The sequence below is a fragment of the Lycorma delicatula genome, chromosome 2 (genome assembly GCF_047948215.1).
Source record: "Lycorma delicatula isolate Av1 chromosome 2, ASM4794821v1, whole genome shotgun sequence".
In the NCBI taxonomy this organism is placed as follows: domain Eukaryota; kingdom Metazoa; phylum Arthropoda; class Insecta; order Hemiptera; family Fulgoridae; genus Lycorma; species Lycorma delicatula.
The window spans coordinates 151,650,130-151,669,920 of NC_134456.1; the positions used below are offsets into that span (position 1 = coordinate 151,650,130).

At 29.9% G+C, this 19,791-nt stretch overlaps 1 protein-coding gene across 8 annotated transcripts in view; it reads right to left on the reverse strand.

Moving 5' to 3' along the window:
* The window catches only part of bbc (choline/ethanolaminephosphotransferase 1 bbc), a 140,815-nt gene that overhangs the window by 63,486 nt on the left and 57,538 nt on the right, over positions 1-19,791 (reverse strand). For 4 of the 8 annotated variants that reach the window (XM_075356463.1, XM_075356464.1, XM_075356468.1 and 1 more), the window contains one exon: positions 11,113-11,244. The exons of the other annotated variants lie outside the window; for them this stretch is intronic. In XM_075356463.1, coding sequence (XP_075212578.1) covers positions 11,113-11,244 — 132 coding nt within the window. The remainder of the gene's footprint in view (positions 1-11,112; positions 11,245-19,791) is intronic. 8 annotated transcript variants of the gene reach the window in all.

The window sequence follows — 19,791 nt, forward strand, 5'->3', positions numbered from 1 at the left end:
AAGCTTCTGTGGTGAATTAATTCAAGCAAAAATAAAAGTAAGCCATAGCAGTAACAAGGTACTGTTGCTGTCTGATCACTTAATAACATCTAACCTAAAAGTAAATGCCAAGTAAAATTATAAAAAATACTATCACATGATTGAACAAAGAGAGTATAGAATTAAATTTAGAAGAAAACTATCTGTTTAATTTTCACTTGCAAAAACATACCAAATATTAAAATGAAAATGATAATACTATATCAAAACAAAAATTAGTATTAAAACATATATATGTATATATTTATTCAAGTTATTCCACGGATTAAAATTTAAATACCAATGTAAAATTCAGGTCAATGTAGGATTAACATGCTTTAGAAAAGAGTATAATTACATGCTACATGCTGTAATACAGTACATGGAATGAGTGTCAATATTAACAAATTTAGATAATTTATCAACAAACAGCACATCTACCCATCCAAACACACAGCAAAATTGTTCAATTAATTTCAAATTATTTATATTCAATTGAATACAAAAGATAAGACAAAAAACACATAAGATAATGTATCACTTTATTTTAATTAAATGGCAAACGGGACAAGTTGTGATCTAATTAAAAATTTAACTAATCAAATCAAAACACAAGATACACACACACACACACAAACACACATTCACTCAATCACTCACACTACCTCTCTATCTCTCACTCATTCACTTGCTTGCTTCTCCTCACTCTCTCTCTCTCATTCTCAAAACAACACTAAATAATCATTCCATTTTTATCTGACCATTAAGAGAAAAGAATCTCATCCGACTTTCGTTTGTTCACAAGCAATAAAAATAACTTTAGAACTATATAAATGTTCACTGAACAAAAATTTATCTGTAAAATTAATACCATCATCATCTTTGAGTCAAGAAACTTATACTAATCTAGCCTACACCAGGTGTGTAAATATTAAACTGGAATTTGCCCATAGATGGCACTAGCTGTCAATGTAGTTACCGTCAAACCGTATCGTTGATGCCATTTTCTTTCTTTGACAGCTGACAAAGATTTTCAACGCACAACAATACAATTTTCATACAACGGCATAGTTTTAATTAGCGTTAAATATGTCAAGTTTTATATTTACAAACTACGATTTGCAGACAGCATTGATTTTCTGTTACCATTTAAAGAAAACTGCTGCAGAATTGCATCGAATGCTTGTTGAAGCTTACAGTGAGCATGCTCTTGGTAAATCACAGTGTTTTGAGTGGTTTAAAAAATTCAAAAGTGGAAATTTTGACATGAGAAAGGAAGAACATGGAAGACCACCAAAAATGTTTGAAGACAGCGAATTGCAAGCATTGTTGGATGAGGCTGACCCTCAAATGCAACAACAACTCATGGATCAATTCAATGTAACACAAGACGCTGTCGCTGTACATTTGAAAGCAATGGGAAAAGATCCAGAAGATGGGAAAATGGGTTTCACATGAACTGAATTAAAGACAGCAAGAAAACTGAAAAACCACTTGCAAAATGCTGCTCGCCAGGTATAAAAGAAAGTCATTTCTCCATTGAATTGTGACAGGTAATAAAAAGTGGATATATTTCAAGAATCCTGAGCATAAAAGATTCATGGTTAACTCCAGGCGAACCATCAACATCGATTTCAAGGCCAAATCGCTATGGAAAGAAGACAATGCTTTGTGTTTGGTATAATCCAGAAAGATGTGATCTATTACGAGCTGCTAAAACCTGGCGAAACCATTAATACTGAATACTACTGACAACAAATAATCGATCTGAATCAAGCATTGCATGAAAATTGACCAGAACATAAAAAAAGGCAACACAAAGTATTTTGTTTTATGATAATGCACACCATCACACAGAGCAAAACCGGTCAAGGAAACGATTGAGGCATTCAGCTGGGAAATACTTTCATGCAGTTTACTCACCAGACTTGTTTTCATCAGACTACTATTTATTTGCATCGATGGGACACACACTTGCTGAGCGGCGCTTCACTTCTAATGAAAATGTACGAAAATGGCTTGACGGCTGTTTGCCTCAAAAGAGAAACAGGTTTTTTGGCGTGGCACTTATAAACTGTCAAAGAGATGGGAAAAATGTGTAGCTAGCAATGGACAACATTTTGAATAAAATATTTTTAATCATTTTCATACAATAAACGTGTATTTTCTTTACAAAAATTCCAGTTTCATATTTACATACCTGGTAAACAAAATATAAACTTTTTGTGATAAATATTAACAGAAAAATTTTCTTTTCACCAACAAACTCTACCGCCTCAGCTCACAACTGCTATAAAGAAAGAGAAAATCAAAATATAAAGTTTTATTATTACACTACTTTAATTCAAACTTGCATTTGTTCAGTTTTACCACACTTCAGGTAATTTCTCCTTTTATAAATGATTAGTTATGATACGAAAAATTATTGAAAATACATTAAAACAAAAATATTTAAAAAAAATGTTTTTTCATATAAAACCTTGGATACTACGAAAATTGACAAAAATAATTATTTTTGAGACAATGGATGAAAAAAGCACTAGCAGGAAGTGTAGCATTTGCATGGAAAAAACAATATTCTTCATCACCACTTATGAATGAAAATTATACGGTAAACTAAACAGTACTAAGCTGCATGTACTTGACAATACGTAGATGGTTGTCTTTAGCACACTATTCACTTACATTAAATTTATATATAATTAAGTTAAATATTTACCAAGTTATAGAAAGATATAAATATATGATTCAAAAGTTATAGACATAAGTTTTTAAACCATTTCCTACACTATGAGTGGTTAAGCAATTTAAAGATGTTTGATAATAATCCTTGATCAATGTTTTTTTATTTAATCTATCCTGTTATGATTTCTTCTACGAATATTTTTTTATATAATGTAATCCTTTAACCATGTTTCTTTTTTTTTTGCCAATGTATGTCATTGCTTACAACATTAAATAACTGCAGGTAAACACTAGTATAAAACATTCTCCATTTCTTTCAAACTTCCTGATCATTTAGATATGAAAAAAGGATATCCATTATTGTAAACTGATAATGACTACATGGTTAAATTAAAAATGAAGTGCCTTTATTGATCTCATACAAAATCTCTAAAGATTTCAACATTTTAATGGATCATGTCATATGATCTCCAGAGAAAATTTAGAATGCATTATGTTGCAAACAAGTTTGTTTGTTCCACATATGATGATGTAAATGGAAAAAGACAACATTATTATAATTGGTCAGGAATGTTGGATCATATAAATAAGAATATGTTGACTCAGCATGAATGAAATGAGAACTGTGTTCCCAACGTCCATATGCTCAGTGCCTGAACCTTCTTTTACTTTTTAAGTTGAAACTCTTGTTAACAGAAGGAAATTTACAATAGAGGTGAAAGATAGAACACAAATAAGATATGTATAATCTTGATAAATGCTTTCAGGACTGTATCTAAGAGTAGAAACTCCAATGGAAAGATATAGTGATCAAAAAGATTACTTCAAGGGATACAAGGTTTAATAAGCATGGCTATGCCACAAAAAAAACTTACAGAGAAAATTTTTAAATTGATGACACATTAAATAAAGATCATACATTGAAATAGCTGAAATAGTATGTAATAAATAATTTTTACAATATACTCAACACACATCACTATGAACAGCTCTGATTCAAATCACATAAGTCATTTGGTTCACTATTCAAAATAAAAAAATAAAAAACCCCAAAACTGCATCCTTTTACAACCAATATTTTCATTTTAAGCAAAACAATCTGAAAATTGAAAGATGTAAAGTATGAATTAAAATGCCAACACCAGAAACCTCTTCTCATAAGTTATACAAAACTAGTTGTGATTTCCCAGTACGTTTTTAGTATTTGTTTGTTCCTTATTTAAATATTGGAATAAATTGGAGCAATTACATATCAGCAGTTACATTCATTAATTATATCTGTATTTCATCATGATTGTATTATATGTGTGTTTATGGTTGGGTTTAATCAATATCATTTAAAGCATAATTTCTGAAAAACCTTCACAAGGAAAGAAACCATCATTATTTAGCAGCAAGAAAAAATGGTGACATCAATATTGTGAAAGAATTAATTATTAATCATTTGAAAATGTCAGTGGTATAGGTATAACTAAGAGTGAGTAAAGAAAAATGATTTTAATTTTTTTTAGTCGCACTACAAAATTATTAGTAGGTGATATTGTACAAACTGAAAACAAAATGTACATTAACACTTGAGTAATTCTTTAAAATAAATTACTACACTAGTAAAATGTACATCATTTTACTTTCAGTAAATTATAAGAACATTATATCACATTACTTAATATCAGAGAATGCATTCATACTAGTTATTGCAATTATTATTAACTAAGCTCATGAATTAAACTTACTGTAATGTAAAAAAGAAACTTATTAATGAAAACAGTAACAACAAAATCAAAGATAAATTTGATGTAACATACTAATAAAAATAATAAAACTAAGGATTACATAAAAAAATAATGAAATTAATAATTATGAAAAATACTGATTGACCATGACTATTAACAGATAAACATGAGAAAATCAATCAAGAGAATCACAAAAGTAAAAAAAAAAAACAGATTTAGGAACATTGGTCTCCGTGAAACTTCCCATGAAACTTTTAATGATGCACACGCAATAAAAGCCAATTACTTATATTTATTTTTATAAATTAACACAATAATCACATAAAAAAAAACAAAATTACATATATAAAAATAATAAATATGAATAAGAAAAAACACTTTCAGCAGCATTAGTTGGATCATAGAATTTTTCTATTTACTTAGTTTATTTTATAAAAGGTACTCAATTTAATACATTACACCTATACAGATTGCTTACATTATAATAGTTTTGATTATGTACATTACATTCTTGCTATATACAAGAGATTACCAAGAATGTAGTTCCGAAGGGCTATTAAAAGAAAACCAAGAATATACTCAAATGAAATTTTTATTACTCAACAACAAATCTTCCTCTACTTTTCTATACAGTTCCCATTAATGTTGAGATATGTATCACATCAGCACACCCATTCTTCATAGAATAATACCACCAGTTTTTTCTGCCTTTCACAACAGACATCACTACTGATTATGCAGCCTCAAATCTTTTTCCCCCAAAACACCAAGTACATGATCTAAATGGAAAACATGGGCTTGCATTTTGTCTCTGTGTGAGGACGTGTGTCACATCATTCAATAGATTACACAGTGCTGCATAAGTTTTAATGATCTTTAGATTGTATAGTTTGTACAGAAATGAGTTCATTCTAGTATTTGAATAACCCAAAAGTTTTCTATTACGTTTGTAGTAGCAATATAATTACAAAGCAGAGGGAAGATTATTTAGTTTACTGAAAAATGTATATTATGCATACTTTAGTATATGGAGTTGAGATAAAGACAAAAGCTGAGCACTCCATAAAGTATACTGTACATGTGCAGAGGGACTGAAACTGTGGAAAATGGTAAAAAAAAATCAATGCCTTTTGCAATTCCAATGATCTGGAGGGAGCCAGAAAATCATGTACACACAACTGTTATTTTTATATGACTGTCACTATAATTCATAACACTGAAACTAAGAAAAATTTAGTATATCCAAATATTCCTTGTTCTGGTAGCATATAATGAATTTCTCCCTATTCCAATTTCACCTAAAACTGTTATCAGGAATTATGGAGTGCAGCTCAGAAAATGAAACCGATGATGATCGATACAAGCCAGAAGAAGATGGTGAACCTAAACTGTTCAGCCAAGAACTTAATGACTTACCTCATGACTTGAATCTGACAAAAAAAGCTGCCGAATTGCTAGGTTCAAGGCTGAAAGCAAAAAATTGCAATTCTTTAAAGAAGAATGCTTGACAGTTTTCTGCTGTGATATTGATGGCTTAATGAATTTTTTAATGTCACTCATAACCAAAGTCAGTGGAAACTGTTTATATACATATCAAAACAAAGTCTGAAAGGTGTACTTTTACACAATGCCAATTGTTTTGGCTGAATCCCTGTTGTTCATTCAGTGCATCTTGAGCAGTCTTATGAAAATATCAAACCTACGCTAAAAAACTTCAACTATGAACAACATTTTTGGGCAATTTGTGGAGATTTGAAAGTCAATGGTATGCAGCTCAGTCAACAATGTGACTACATGAAAATGCCAAGTTTCATTTGTGAATGAGACAGCCGAGCCAAAGACAAGCAATGAAAGGCAACAGACTGGCCCAAAAGAGAAAAACCCCTATCTAGTTTAAAGAACATATTAAGTTAATCTTTCAATCAAACAAGATACTGTTACATCCTCTTCAAATCAAGCTTGGCTTAATCAAACAACTTACTACAACATTTCCTAAAGATGGCTTTTCCAGTACTTGTAACAAAGTTTCTGAAAATATCTTATGGAAAATTAAAGAAGGGATCTTCATGGAGCTGCAGATCAGTTTTAAATATTTCTTTGTATCATTGCCACTATAAGGATTTTTGTAATACTTAAGTCTTTTGTACACAAAATTCAAAGTATCTTTTTTCTTAAATTTCTGTTTTTACAAGCAGAAAAGAGGCACTCTTTAAAATAGTATGATTCGTAGCGAAAAATGTTTGTCATACTTTTATTGGTGCATATTAAGATTAGTCAAATTTGCAGCAATGTGCAGCTGACGAAATTCCATTGTGCATGGCATTGTCGTATTTGGCTATATGGAATAACTAAAATATCAATTTCATCAGTGAATATATCTATTAAACACACTGAATGTATCACATCTGCACTGCAATAAGATTTACTATTTCATATACTGATGACTGTATTGCTATACATACAAATGAATCATGCTATTTTTCAGAAAAATTTTTCTACATGTATTGTAATTTTGTAAATTTAAAAGGTAACTATGGCCAACACAATACAAAGATCCTCAATAAAGCCCATACTCCTATTTTTTTTAAAAAGTTTGTAATTGAAGTAGAATTGGGCTAAAACAAATACTTTAATTGGATTTGTAAAAAAAAAAAAAAAAAAATGGGACATGTAAATCCATTTCTGGAGTCATCAGTAAAAATATACCTATTTGTACCAAACTATTACTGAAGTTAATTTTTGTTGCAGTGTTATCATTTTGTTTCATGTTATGTATAAAACCCATGATTTGTTCCCAATGACTCTACAAGGTGTGGCTACTAAATAACAAACTAATGATGCTACAGAAGAACGGCGCATGCGCCAAATTCATACAACCGACAGCTGTATAGCGTGAAACCCTCTCTTTCAATTGCTGTCACTCCAGTTTCTATAGACATATTAGTCTGGCTGTGGCCTTCGTTTGGATAACATCTGCTTTTTTTTTTGCCGAAAAAATTATAAGTGTTTTATTAGAGCAAAGAATTGTTGTGAAATTTCATATGAAACTTGGAAAAACTGCTACCGAAACTTATCTTTTATTAAAAAAAAAAAAAGTATATGGCGATGAATGATTATCACATGTGCAGGTTTTTAAGCGTTTCCACGATGGCCAAGAAGACATTGAAGATGATGTTCGCCAGGGTTGCCTTTCATGTCAAAAATGGATAAAAATATTGAAAAGTCTGGTATTTGATCCACTATTCTTCCAACTATTCTTGTCTTTATTCAAGGTCCTTGCTCAACTTTGTGAAAAAATAATAAAAACACGACCTGAATTGTGGAAAACAAGTCATGGGTTCTTCATCAGGACAACGCACTGGCTCACACTGCATTGTCTGTCAAGATGTTTCTAGCCAATTATAACATCCAAGTGTTAGATCATCTGCCTTACTAACCTAACCTGGCACCATGTGACATCTATCCTCCAAGGTCAAATCTGCATTAAAAGGAACAAGATTTCAGACCGTTGAAACTGTGAAAGAAAAAGTGGCATACGTCATGAAAGAACTCACAGAAGAAGACTTCCAGCACTGTTTTGAACAATGGAAAATTTGCACGGAGCGTTGAAAGATTAGAGGAGGGGTGTATTTGAATAACTAAATATATATAAATTTAAGATAAAATATTTTAAAGCATTAGTCTCGTTATTTAACAACCACACCTCGTATATTGTACGGCTCAAGAAGTTGCACTGTTCTCTGTATTAAGTCAAAAATTCCAAGGTGCTGCTCAACTGTTCCACTTTGTAATCAATGGTGAATCATCTGTTTTCTTTAATCTTATAATTACAGGTTGGGAGGTGTTGCTGCATCCACTTTACAGTACCCATCTCACAAAATCAATCTTTTTGTTTGGTTTTCTTAAAAAATTTTTACATGGCACCACGTTTAGGAACAATGAGCAAATCATTGGTGCATACACCAAATCATTGGTAATCAAAAATTTGATTACCAAAGTTGATTTCTACTGGATTAATGTTCTTTGCATATGAGAACATTAGGTGACTAAACTTGAATGTGTAGAATCATGATTGTACCGCTACAGCACCAATATTTAGAAACAGAAATTTACTTTCTGAATAAAATTTGTATATGTGTGCGCATGTGTGTATGTATGTACACATACTAAAATGTTCTGTAATTACCTTAGCATGTCCAATGTTTAATTAAGTAGTATGTTAAACCTTGTTTAATATGGTATAAAAAATATGTTTCTCTATACATTGGTTTTAATGTTTTTCTAAGTGGTTAACCACTACAAAGGCAAGAAATTTCTTTCATGAGATGTATTATAATTTGTAATTATAAAAAATGTACATAACGTAAAAGACATTTGCAAACCATATTATTAAAACTTTAGAACTATATTCGATTCAGAAATCTCAAAATTTCATCTCACCATTTTAATATTTAGAATTTCTATATGAATGGTTAAAGTAATAAAAATCACTATTTTATAAAAAAGAAAGAAGCATTTTCATGGGAATGCAATACTACACATTTCAAAGGAAGACACGCATATAAAAAAGTGTATGTGCATTACAGTTGTAGACACACTTATAGAAATGAAACAGATTAGTAAAATTTAATTCTATATTTTTTCAATTATTTTCACCCTCCATAATTAAATAGATGCTTTAATTGTATAAAGAGCCTTGAGGAAGGGTTATCTCTCATGCAAATTTAATTTACAACAAACAACCATTTTACAATTTATCTGATCAAGACTTGATATTAGGGTGGTGAAATTTAAAATATCTTACGCCCAATTAACTGTATTATGACCAGTCTTACATTTAAATTTTAAGTTTTACATAAGACTGTAAATTAATTTACAATATTAGCAGTTCAAAAAACAGATCCTTAGCTATATGCCAAAAAGGGCACTATGCCAGTTAACCAGTTCTGGTGCCCTAAACTATTCTCTGTACCACTAAAATATTTCTTGTTTTGAAATACTAGAGCCTTTCAACTCAGCAAAAACATTGATAAAATACCAAAGACATCAGTAAAACTTTTATACTATTCTAAACAAAAAATAAAAACTATTGAAAAATTTTAATTGTTCATTATTTTTTATAGATTCATTTAATATTCTTTCTTGTACAGTTATTGATAAATCAGTGCTAATAGATGACCGCATTCTTGGTAAGTGTAATGAGTGTACTTTAGCTTATTGTGTTCCTGGATTACTAAACAGGATGTGTTTAGTAATGATTTAGATGTGATTAATAAAAACATTATGACTACCAATGGTCATAATGTATACAAAGACAAAAATATTAAAAGATTAAATAAAATAATTTTTCTATAGGGTAGATAAAAAAGTTAAAACTAATTGGAAAATTTAACAAGGAAAATTCTCATAAATGTAATTATTATAAGACATGATTAAAATATGTTTCGATGTCATATACAAAAAATTAAATGTTTAATATGCAGCATTTTTTAAATGTACATTTACTACATACCATGCTAGAGGAGAATTTAATAAGTACTAAAATATTTACAAACTAAGGGTTAATGTGCATTAGATTAAAAAAAAATAGCAGAAGATGTAAAGGAATAATTAATACATAACCTCACAAAAAATAAATCCATAGGAAGAATACATACACCATACGAAAGTATGCAATGTAATAATAAAGTTTACAAATTGTTCAGTAATGTCTTGCACTTCAAATAGAATAGAATTTAAATCATTCCAAAAAAAGGAACAATGAACAAAAATTAGTCATAGTTAAAGACAAATAATATAGTACATTAGACTACCTGATAGGTACCTCGCCCACTAGTTTAACCATTTATACTGAACCCCAGATAAGCCATAAGCAGATTCAATAAAACACAAAGCTCTACTGCAGCTACTGCCTTTTCAGTTTTGCAAATAAGAGCTGGTGGCTAGTGTGGCAGCAAATACAGCTCTTATCTGGATAGATATAAATAAAATCACGTAATATTAAGGTAATATAAATGGGAGGGGGTTAAAGTGTGATAATTGGACTGTTTAAACTAACCGACCCACAGATAAACCATAGGCAGATTCAATATGCCTTAAAGTTCTACCACTACAGCCTTTTCAGTATTGTAGATAAAACTGGTGTAGCAGCAACTACAGCTCTTACTGGATAGATAAGAATAGTATCAGATATTAACAAGGGGGGGGGTTTAGAGGGTGAAAATGATCACCCCTCCAGAAAAAAAAACCATAAGCCCTTCAGATCAAGATTGATAACTGATTTCCCGCAGGACTAAAGGAATTTCACAAAATTTTATATTAAGACCACCACCAGTAAACTACACTGCACATTAAAAAAAAAATCATAAACATAAATTGCCCAGAACACATAAATTTAACATAATCAACATCATTATTTTAACAAATAAAAAAAAAATGGAAAAAACATTTTAAACAAAATATATATAATACTTTACATCTCCAATCCTTAAACATTGACAACATACAAAATTAACATGAACAAAGTTACCAAAGGTCAACAAAAAGATAAAATAAATACAGAGACAGAAATTAAGACAGATAGCTAAAAGGAATAATTAATAATAATAATAATATTATTAGCAAAGATTCTAACAGATGGCTGAAAATTTTTATATGGAACAAGGATATGACTCACAGCAACAGATGAGCCATTTTTCCCCACCCCACCGGTGAAAATGACTGTGAAGTGAGCCTGCATAAGGTATGCTCCTACAACACACCCGACCAAAACTGGTGTCAGCTTCAGTTCGATGCTGGCCCAAGGTAGCTGAATGATACATAAAATACAATCAAACAATAAAAACCAGTAACAATTTTATAACCAACGATATATGTTGGCTAGTACTATCAGACAATAAAAAAGTTACTACTACACAATCTGTTTAACCTTATTAAAAAGGTATTAAAAAAAATCATACAACGTGAACAGGTATTATTTCTATTATTCTAAATATTTACACAGAAAGGAAAACACATAATACATAATAAAAAAAAAAAAAACATTGTATAAAATAGAAAACAAAGTTACACATGTAGTCACTCTCCAACAGCTTCTGTTACTGCTTCTACCACTGCCAAAGCTAAACTGTTTAATAAACATAAATTAAAAATAATAAGCAATAATAAATAACTTATTAATGATGTAACATTTATAAAGTCACAAAATTACAACATCATTCATTAAAAAAAAGACCACTAATACATAACACCATCCTCATCATATGTCCTAAATATTCTCTGATTTTTTCTGACCAATAATTGGGAGGGGGAAAAAGTAGTTTATGGCACTGAATAAATCATAATTAATTATAATCTTTAATCCTGAATAAAATTAACATCACCAGAACAGACCATGTTAAAAAAACGATCTAAACAATCTTTTAACTTCCTAAAGAAACTACACCTCTGATTTATCCTTTAAACTGAGGAAAAATACAACTAACAGCAAGTCATATGTAAATCTCACATTAAGCTAGATAAGAAAAATAATATAAATACATTAAGCCTGGAACTTTTTCAACAATTATGAGTAGAAAATAACAATAATGACAATATTACACACATAAATCAAACATACTGGTTTACTAGAATCAGCATTGCTGTAAACTCTGCTTATCATTACTGAATAGTGTTACAAAATTTTGCTTTCAATGGAATCTAAAATCCATTAAAACCAAACAAAATCAAATTACAAATCATAAGAAAATTAAAATTAAAACCAAACAAAGTCAAAACCAAATCACAAGAAAATTAAAATTTTCGTACTAAAGTAAAAAAACTGGAAAGGTTTCGATAGCGAGCAACAGAACAATTTTTTTTCTTTTACCTATAATACCTACTCCACTTAGGAAGATAATCTGACCAATAAAACTTTATTAATTTTAACAAATCGATTTTTGTTTTTCTTCTTTTGCTAGAATGATATTCATGAGTTTTATAAATAATGATTTTTTTTTTAATTATTAGATAACCTGGATTTTCTAAATATTTGTTAAAATTTATACTCAATACATACTCAAATAATAATATATGAATTAATACTTTACAACTGTTATTAGGACCATACAATATTAAAGAGATAAATGGCAATAGTATAAAAACTATCTGACAGAATAAACTGAAACTGTCTGACATCAAGTTGGCATTCCTGACATAAAAAATACCAGCTCTTCAAAAAGAATTTCTATTATTATAATATCTTTGTTTACTTCAAAATGTTAGATGTGCTTTTGAAACATGTACTGTGGAAGAACAGTGTGCTGTAATAAGATCATTATTCTATGAAGCTGTACAACTGACCAAAATTCACTCAAGAATGTTAAAACAGTATGGTGAAAAGTGTATTAACCACACAAATTTTTAAAACTGGATTGAACAGTCTAAATCGGGCAAAACAAGTGTCACCAATTATCATTGTAGCTGAAGATTGCTGTAAGTTTTGACTGAGACTTCGCAAAATTGCAATAAACACCTTATTTCAAAGGAAAGAAGCATAGAAAATTATCAAAATTTGTAGCGAGAATATTGGCATGTTTATGTCTTTATCCATGATAAGCTGAATTACTACAAATCTTGTTCAAGGTGATTTCTGAGACAGCCAACTCAAAACCACAAAGGCACCCAAATTCATATTTGCATGGTACTTCACAAATTTCAATGGTTTTTAATGAAAGATAATGCATTTTTAGACTGTATAATACATGTGTTATTCATAATTTTGACCCAGAATAAAAATAAGAGTATGGAATGGGAACATCTGAATTCACCCACCAGAAAAAATGTTATATCTACCCATTAGCAGACTAAGTGATGCTAACAGGGTTTAGGAACTATAAATTGCAATTTATTTGGAAGAACAAACACAATCAAGGGTAAGTATATTAGTAATGTGCTCACTTGAGTTATTAAATTACAGGGATAACACTAAGCTAAGTCATTGTGCATAATCAATCAGTACATTTGTAATTAAGACATGCTAGAAAATGAAGTGCAAGTGAAGTAAACATCCTGGTTCTCTCTCAAATCATGTAATTCTTCTGCATAATGCCCATCCGCATATACATATCAAAAGACATAGAAAGCTATTCAAAAGTCAGGTTGAGTGTTGCTGGATCCATTTTAGTCCCGATCTCACACCATCAATTTTTTTTCTGGGTCCTATCAGAGTTTTACGTGACACAGAGTTGAGCAACAATGGGCGGGTAAAGAATACGGTACAAAAATGTTTCAAACACCAGTGAAAAATTCTTTATTACTGAAAAAAGAAAGCTCAGAAAAAGTGGCACAAGTGCCTAAATTTGGCAAAGGATTATGTTAAAGAGTAGCGTTACTTTCATTGTCTTTGATAAATAATTTTTTCTAGTCATTTGTCAAATTATCGATCAACTCTCATATGTTTATCAATAAAACTTTTATTATTCTTTACGTTCAAATATTATTACTATTATTATGTTTTAATATTAAGTATAACAAATTTTATTTTTATTTAATAATTTTATACTTTACAATGTTACTTTGAACAAAAGGTTTCTCAAAGATTTACACTGATGCTCCGGGGCAAATAATGGAACAAATCCTTTTTGTTATCAATGCATTAAACCTACCATTTCTGGCAAGGTCTATTTATAATGTTTAATTATGTTATGATCTGAAAATATCCTGTTGTAATGGGAAAGAAACTGGATAAAGTTACATCTTATTATTAATTTAAAGTTCAATATGATGGTAGTTAATACCTACATAATATAGCTAATAAAACAAAATTTGCAGAATACTCTAAAATTTTTTATGAATGTGTTAAGATCTATAGAGAAATTCCCACTGCAGGTGGAAGTGAATGATGAAAAAAAATGACAAAATAAAAAGTATACAATGACAGATGCATAAACCGCATCTATTAAGAAGTTGGTTGATAATGAAGACCTAAGGACATAAATATGAAACAAAGTACATTATAAAGCAGTCTGATAAGGTACACAAAATTGGTTAATTATAACACTACATTGTATGCCAGAAGATTTATTGACTATTTTTTTTCTTCTAATCGACAGTGATCATTTAACATTAATAATAGCAATTGGAGTACAATTAAAAATATTAGAACACTCTCATATTCAGTACTACAAAATAATTAATAAGAAATCTATTATAAATGAGACTAATAATAATGATTCTATTAATAGATGTTTGAAAAAGAAAGTTACATATTTAATTACATAATATATAATAATGTATATTATTGTATTATGTATATGTATATTATGTATTACATAATATATAATAGTGTAATCATCAGGATCCATTTTGATCTATGTCATATGTAAATTATGTTTGTAAAAAAAATTTAGATCAAAGAATATATTTTACAAAGGAGAAACAAAGGCTTTCTTCTGGAACTAGTTTTAATTTTTCAATCCTTTCAGAAAAAACCCACAAAATAAAACTTAAAAATCTTTTTACAATCCTATAGCGAAAATGAACCCGTAATATTTAAACAAATGACTAAAATAAAAGTAAACTAAGCATAATAAAAAAATCTCAACAAACAAGAAGCTGAATTATACAAAACATCTTCGATAAATACATTTAAATTTATAACCGCATAAATATATTTTTCAATAACAGATATAATCATTATTTTTTAACAATCGTACCAAATTGTAAATTCTTTCAACATATTTTGTACAAGGAAAGAAAACATAAAACAAAAGCAAGAGGGAACATTTACAAAAAATAATTAGATACAAAAACATACACACATTCAAAACTAAACACAAATTAACAAAGAATAATACGTTAAGGATAACATTATATGCGATAACAATCTTTCTTAAAATAACTGTGTAAATAAATCTGTATTGATATAAAAATATCTTGCCTAAATCAATCAATAAAAAACATTTTTGTGAAATGTTTATATTTATCATGAAATAGAAACTTTTTTTTATCATTCTTCTTGATTGTGCAAGTATTAATACAAAAATATTCTAAATCTGAATGCAATAATCAGTAACAAAAAATAAAAACACAGTAACAAAACAATAAAAATATTACAAAACTGTTTCAAAATTTTTAAAAACTAGCTTTATACTTTTTAATAATACATTAATCAAATTATTATCATAAATTGCACGAGTTTAATTAGTAGGCAATGTCAGGAAGTATGTTAAATTGTTACACCTGCACCCTTAATTTCCATTGTTTATTTACCTCCATACATAGGGGGGTGTTTGCAAAAGTAATGGTGGTATTGTCACCTGACCATAGTAACTGTGCAAGATTTCATCAATTGGCAATGTCAGGAAGAATGTTAAATTAAGGATGCAAGATTTGAGGACAAACATGAAAAAAAAAATTGATGTGAAATCACATGACTTCCTTTTGTTCACCTATTAAATTACATATTCATATTTCTTTTAAATAAAAAGAACATAAAATTTTACTTCATTAATAACTTCTGATATTTTTCATTTTTGTTTTTATTTTTTATTGTTATTATTGAATTATTATTTATTGTAAAACTTTTTTTATAATCAGAGGTTAATAATTATTAATAAAGTAATATATTTACATTTAGAAAAAATTAAATTCAGATTCGAACCAATGTGCCTTCCCCTTGTAAGACCAAATATTTTATTAATTAAATCTTTATTTGCCTATAACTCTGGAACCATGAAAATAAGTACCATTTATGATATATCGTTGAAAAGCTTTCAATGAGGGCTTATTATTGCAGTTAAGAAAGTTCAAAATCCAATTTTTTTTTTATTTTGGGCTTTTTTTAGACATTTAGTCAAGTCAATTGCAATCAAAAAGGGAGGTGCATAACTAGATGTTACAACAGTTCTAAAAACAAAATTTCAACATCCTACAGCTAATTGTTTTTGAGTTATGCGAGATAAATACGTATGTACAGATGTCATGCCGAAACTAGTAAAAAAGAATTCAGGGATGGTCAAAATGGATGTTACCATTGAAATCTCAGAACCAAGATTTTTCGCAATCACAATAATTCTTTTATTTCGAATCAGGAAGTAAAAAACATTGTGAGTTAAAGAAAAGCAACTAATTAATTAAATTAAACTTAAATATCAACCTGAGAGAACCCAAATTTTATTATGAACGTGTGATCTGTTGATACATAACCCCATTATCAGTAATATAAAAATACTATAATAGAATCCTTTTTTTAAAACTTTTGGAACTTTTTCACTCAAATACCAGCACTTAACACAAAAAATGCCTCAACTTTAGCAACAAAAATGTGATAATTATCCTGAATGGGAAGATGGGTCAGAACAGAGTCATTTCATTCAAACCATCCAGGTTGTGTAACCATCTTGGAATTTGTAGAACTCATTATATTTGCTATTACTAATATCTTAATAATATCTCTGAATTTTTTTTCACCTTGCGATTTTACTTTTTTGCTAGGATGTGAATAGACATAACACAAATTATTCTACAATATGTTTTATATAAAATAATAAAACATAACATATTAATATTTATAACATAAAATAAACTATACATTTAAAATTCAAATGACTTACGAGAGATTTTAATTTGATAGCGATGATATGTTAATTATCAATAAAATAATGTAAAATAAATTAAGAGATGTAACAAAAAATTGAAGACACTAATAAATTAAAGAAATGTAAATTGTAGAATTAAATGTTGTAATTTGTAGAAATGTTGTAAATTTAGAAACTGTCTGAATACAATTTAATCACCTACTTTACAATTATTATAGTAAATCTAGAGCTAATCTTGGAGCCTGTCCTACAGCCGAAGACCACGAACCACAGAGCTCATCCCGAAGCCTGTCGCACAGCCGCAGAACGCGAACCCGAGAGCTGACCTCAAAGGCTATCTTACAGCAGCAGAAGGAAAACCCCGGAGCTGATCTAGGAGTCTGTCCCACAGCCGCAGAACGAGATCCCGGAGCTGATCTCGAAACCAGTCGCACAGCCGCAGAACACAAACCCCGGAGTTGATCTCGAGGCCCCTATCACACAGCCGCAGAACGCGAACTTCGAAACTGATCTCGGGGCCTATCTTACAGCCGCAGAACGCGAACCCCGGAGCTGATCTTGAAGCCTGTTTCACAGCCGCAGAACATGAACCTAGAAAGTGATCTCGAAGTCTGTCGCACAGCCGCAGAATGCGAAATCCGGAGCTGATCTCGAAGCCAGTCGCACAGTCGCACAGTCGCAGAACACGAACCTCGGAGCTGATCTTGAATCCTGTCGAACAGCCGAGAAACGCGAACCCCGGAGCTGATCTCGGGGCCCCTATCGCACAGCCGCAGAATGCGAACTTCGAAGCTGATCTCGGGGCCTATCTTACAGCCGCAGAACGCGAACCCCGGAGCTGATCTCGGGGCCTGTTCTACAGCCGCCGAACGCGAACCTACGAGCCGATCTAGAACCCTGTCGCACAGCAGCAGAAGGCGAACGCTGGAGCTGATGAACTGATCTCGGGGCCTCTCTTACAGCCGCAGAACTTCGCTTCCTTTCTCGCAGACAACTTCGTCGATAAAAAATCCATTACTTATTACTGTTTCAATGGTTTTAGAAATATAAAAATGAAGTAAAAGTATTAAATATATGATGAGTGTAAATTATTAAGAATTATTGTCATTAAAAAAAAGAAATGAAATATTACAAAATAAAAACTTTATTATTCTTAATATAACTTGTGAAAAGTTATTTTAACACCACTTTTACTAAATATATAATTTCCTTTTTTCTCGTAGTAGACCAAACATTATGTATTAGTTAATGTTTTAATTAATAAACTCTTTTAATATTGTATAGATAAAAGGGGTCATAAAACAATTAAATTATTAACTGAAAATGCAGTACACAATCATTATGATAAGAGTATTTTAGGAACCATTATTAAATTATATTAAGCAATTAATAACTCAATTTAAAGGGATATTCATCAGTTTAAAGGGTAAGGGATGATAAAACTGGAATATTGAACTAAATTAAAGCCCATATTTATGGGATTCATAGCGGTTTGAATATAGGGGGTTGGCTTATATATTACCTGTAATTATGGATGAAATTTCTCTCTAAAATGTGTGTTAATTGCCAGTCTCTAGGAGATTCTTCCAATTATGCAAACCAGCGCTGGGCTGGGGTCATGCGAAAGGGTTTCTCCCTTACAGATAATTATTATCAGAAAACTTCTTAGGGGTTGAATCCTCTTTCACTTGATGAAGTGTTAATAAGCATTTCTCTTTACTCTCTTCATCAACGTGCCCCCTTCCTTCTGTGCTTAATTGTTTCTTACTACTGTTAGGGTCTTGTTACAAAGATATTCTCTTTAATACAAAAGAGAAGACTTATATTGAAAGGAAGTAACAACTTCCAATTTAACATTCTATTTATATCCCGAATATTTTCCAATAGGATTTTTAAATGATAATGTTCGATAATAATTGAATGCTTATCTACTTATTCATTAAACAATATTCTTTAGATTTATTAAATATTTTTTATTTTGTATACAAGAAAGAAAGTATTTTGTATTCCATATATAAGACAACAGAAATTTTTCTAATCTTTTAAAATATCGATAAATCATGGCAACCAAATATAAATTTAATTAAGGCTTAAATATGTTGTGAAAATGAAATAAAAAATTTTTGTAATAACACTAGCCGGTCAGGACTTCAACCCCTGGACCTCCACTGTGTTTGATATCCTCATGATTGCGAGAATAATAATGATAATAACAATTAAAGTATACAAACTTTACAAATATTTGTAAACGAAACCAAATTAAAAAGACAGAATAGTAGTAAATATAGTAACTTAAGTATCCCCAAAGGAGCTAAGACTATGATCTATAGCTTGAAATCTTCTCTAGGATAACACAAATGTATCTTGAAAATTTGAAAACAATCAGTTGGTTGATTCTTGCATGATTCTGTTGCAAAAAACAGAAACCCGCCACAAACTTTTGCATTATATAGAGTGTCTTACAAAGTTCTCCCGAGTCTTTCATAACCTATTCTATTTGTAAAAATAATGTTAAAACTGCATAAAAACATATTTCCTAAAATGCTTCGTTTGCCAGTTATGGCTAGTGGAAGATTTCACTTGGATTTCAGCTACCCTGGTGAAGAAATGAGGTTGTAATGAAATTTTTAGCACATTAATTAAGGGGCAGAATTAAAGATTTCTTATGGTATTTTACCTACAAAATTGAATAAAATCAGTCTGAGAACCATATCTGCAGTAATTTTTGATTAATTAAAAAGTTGTTTGATTTTCAAACTCACCTTATGAATGATTAT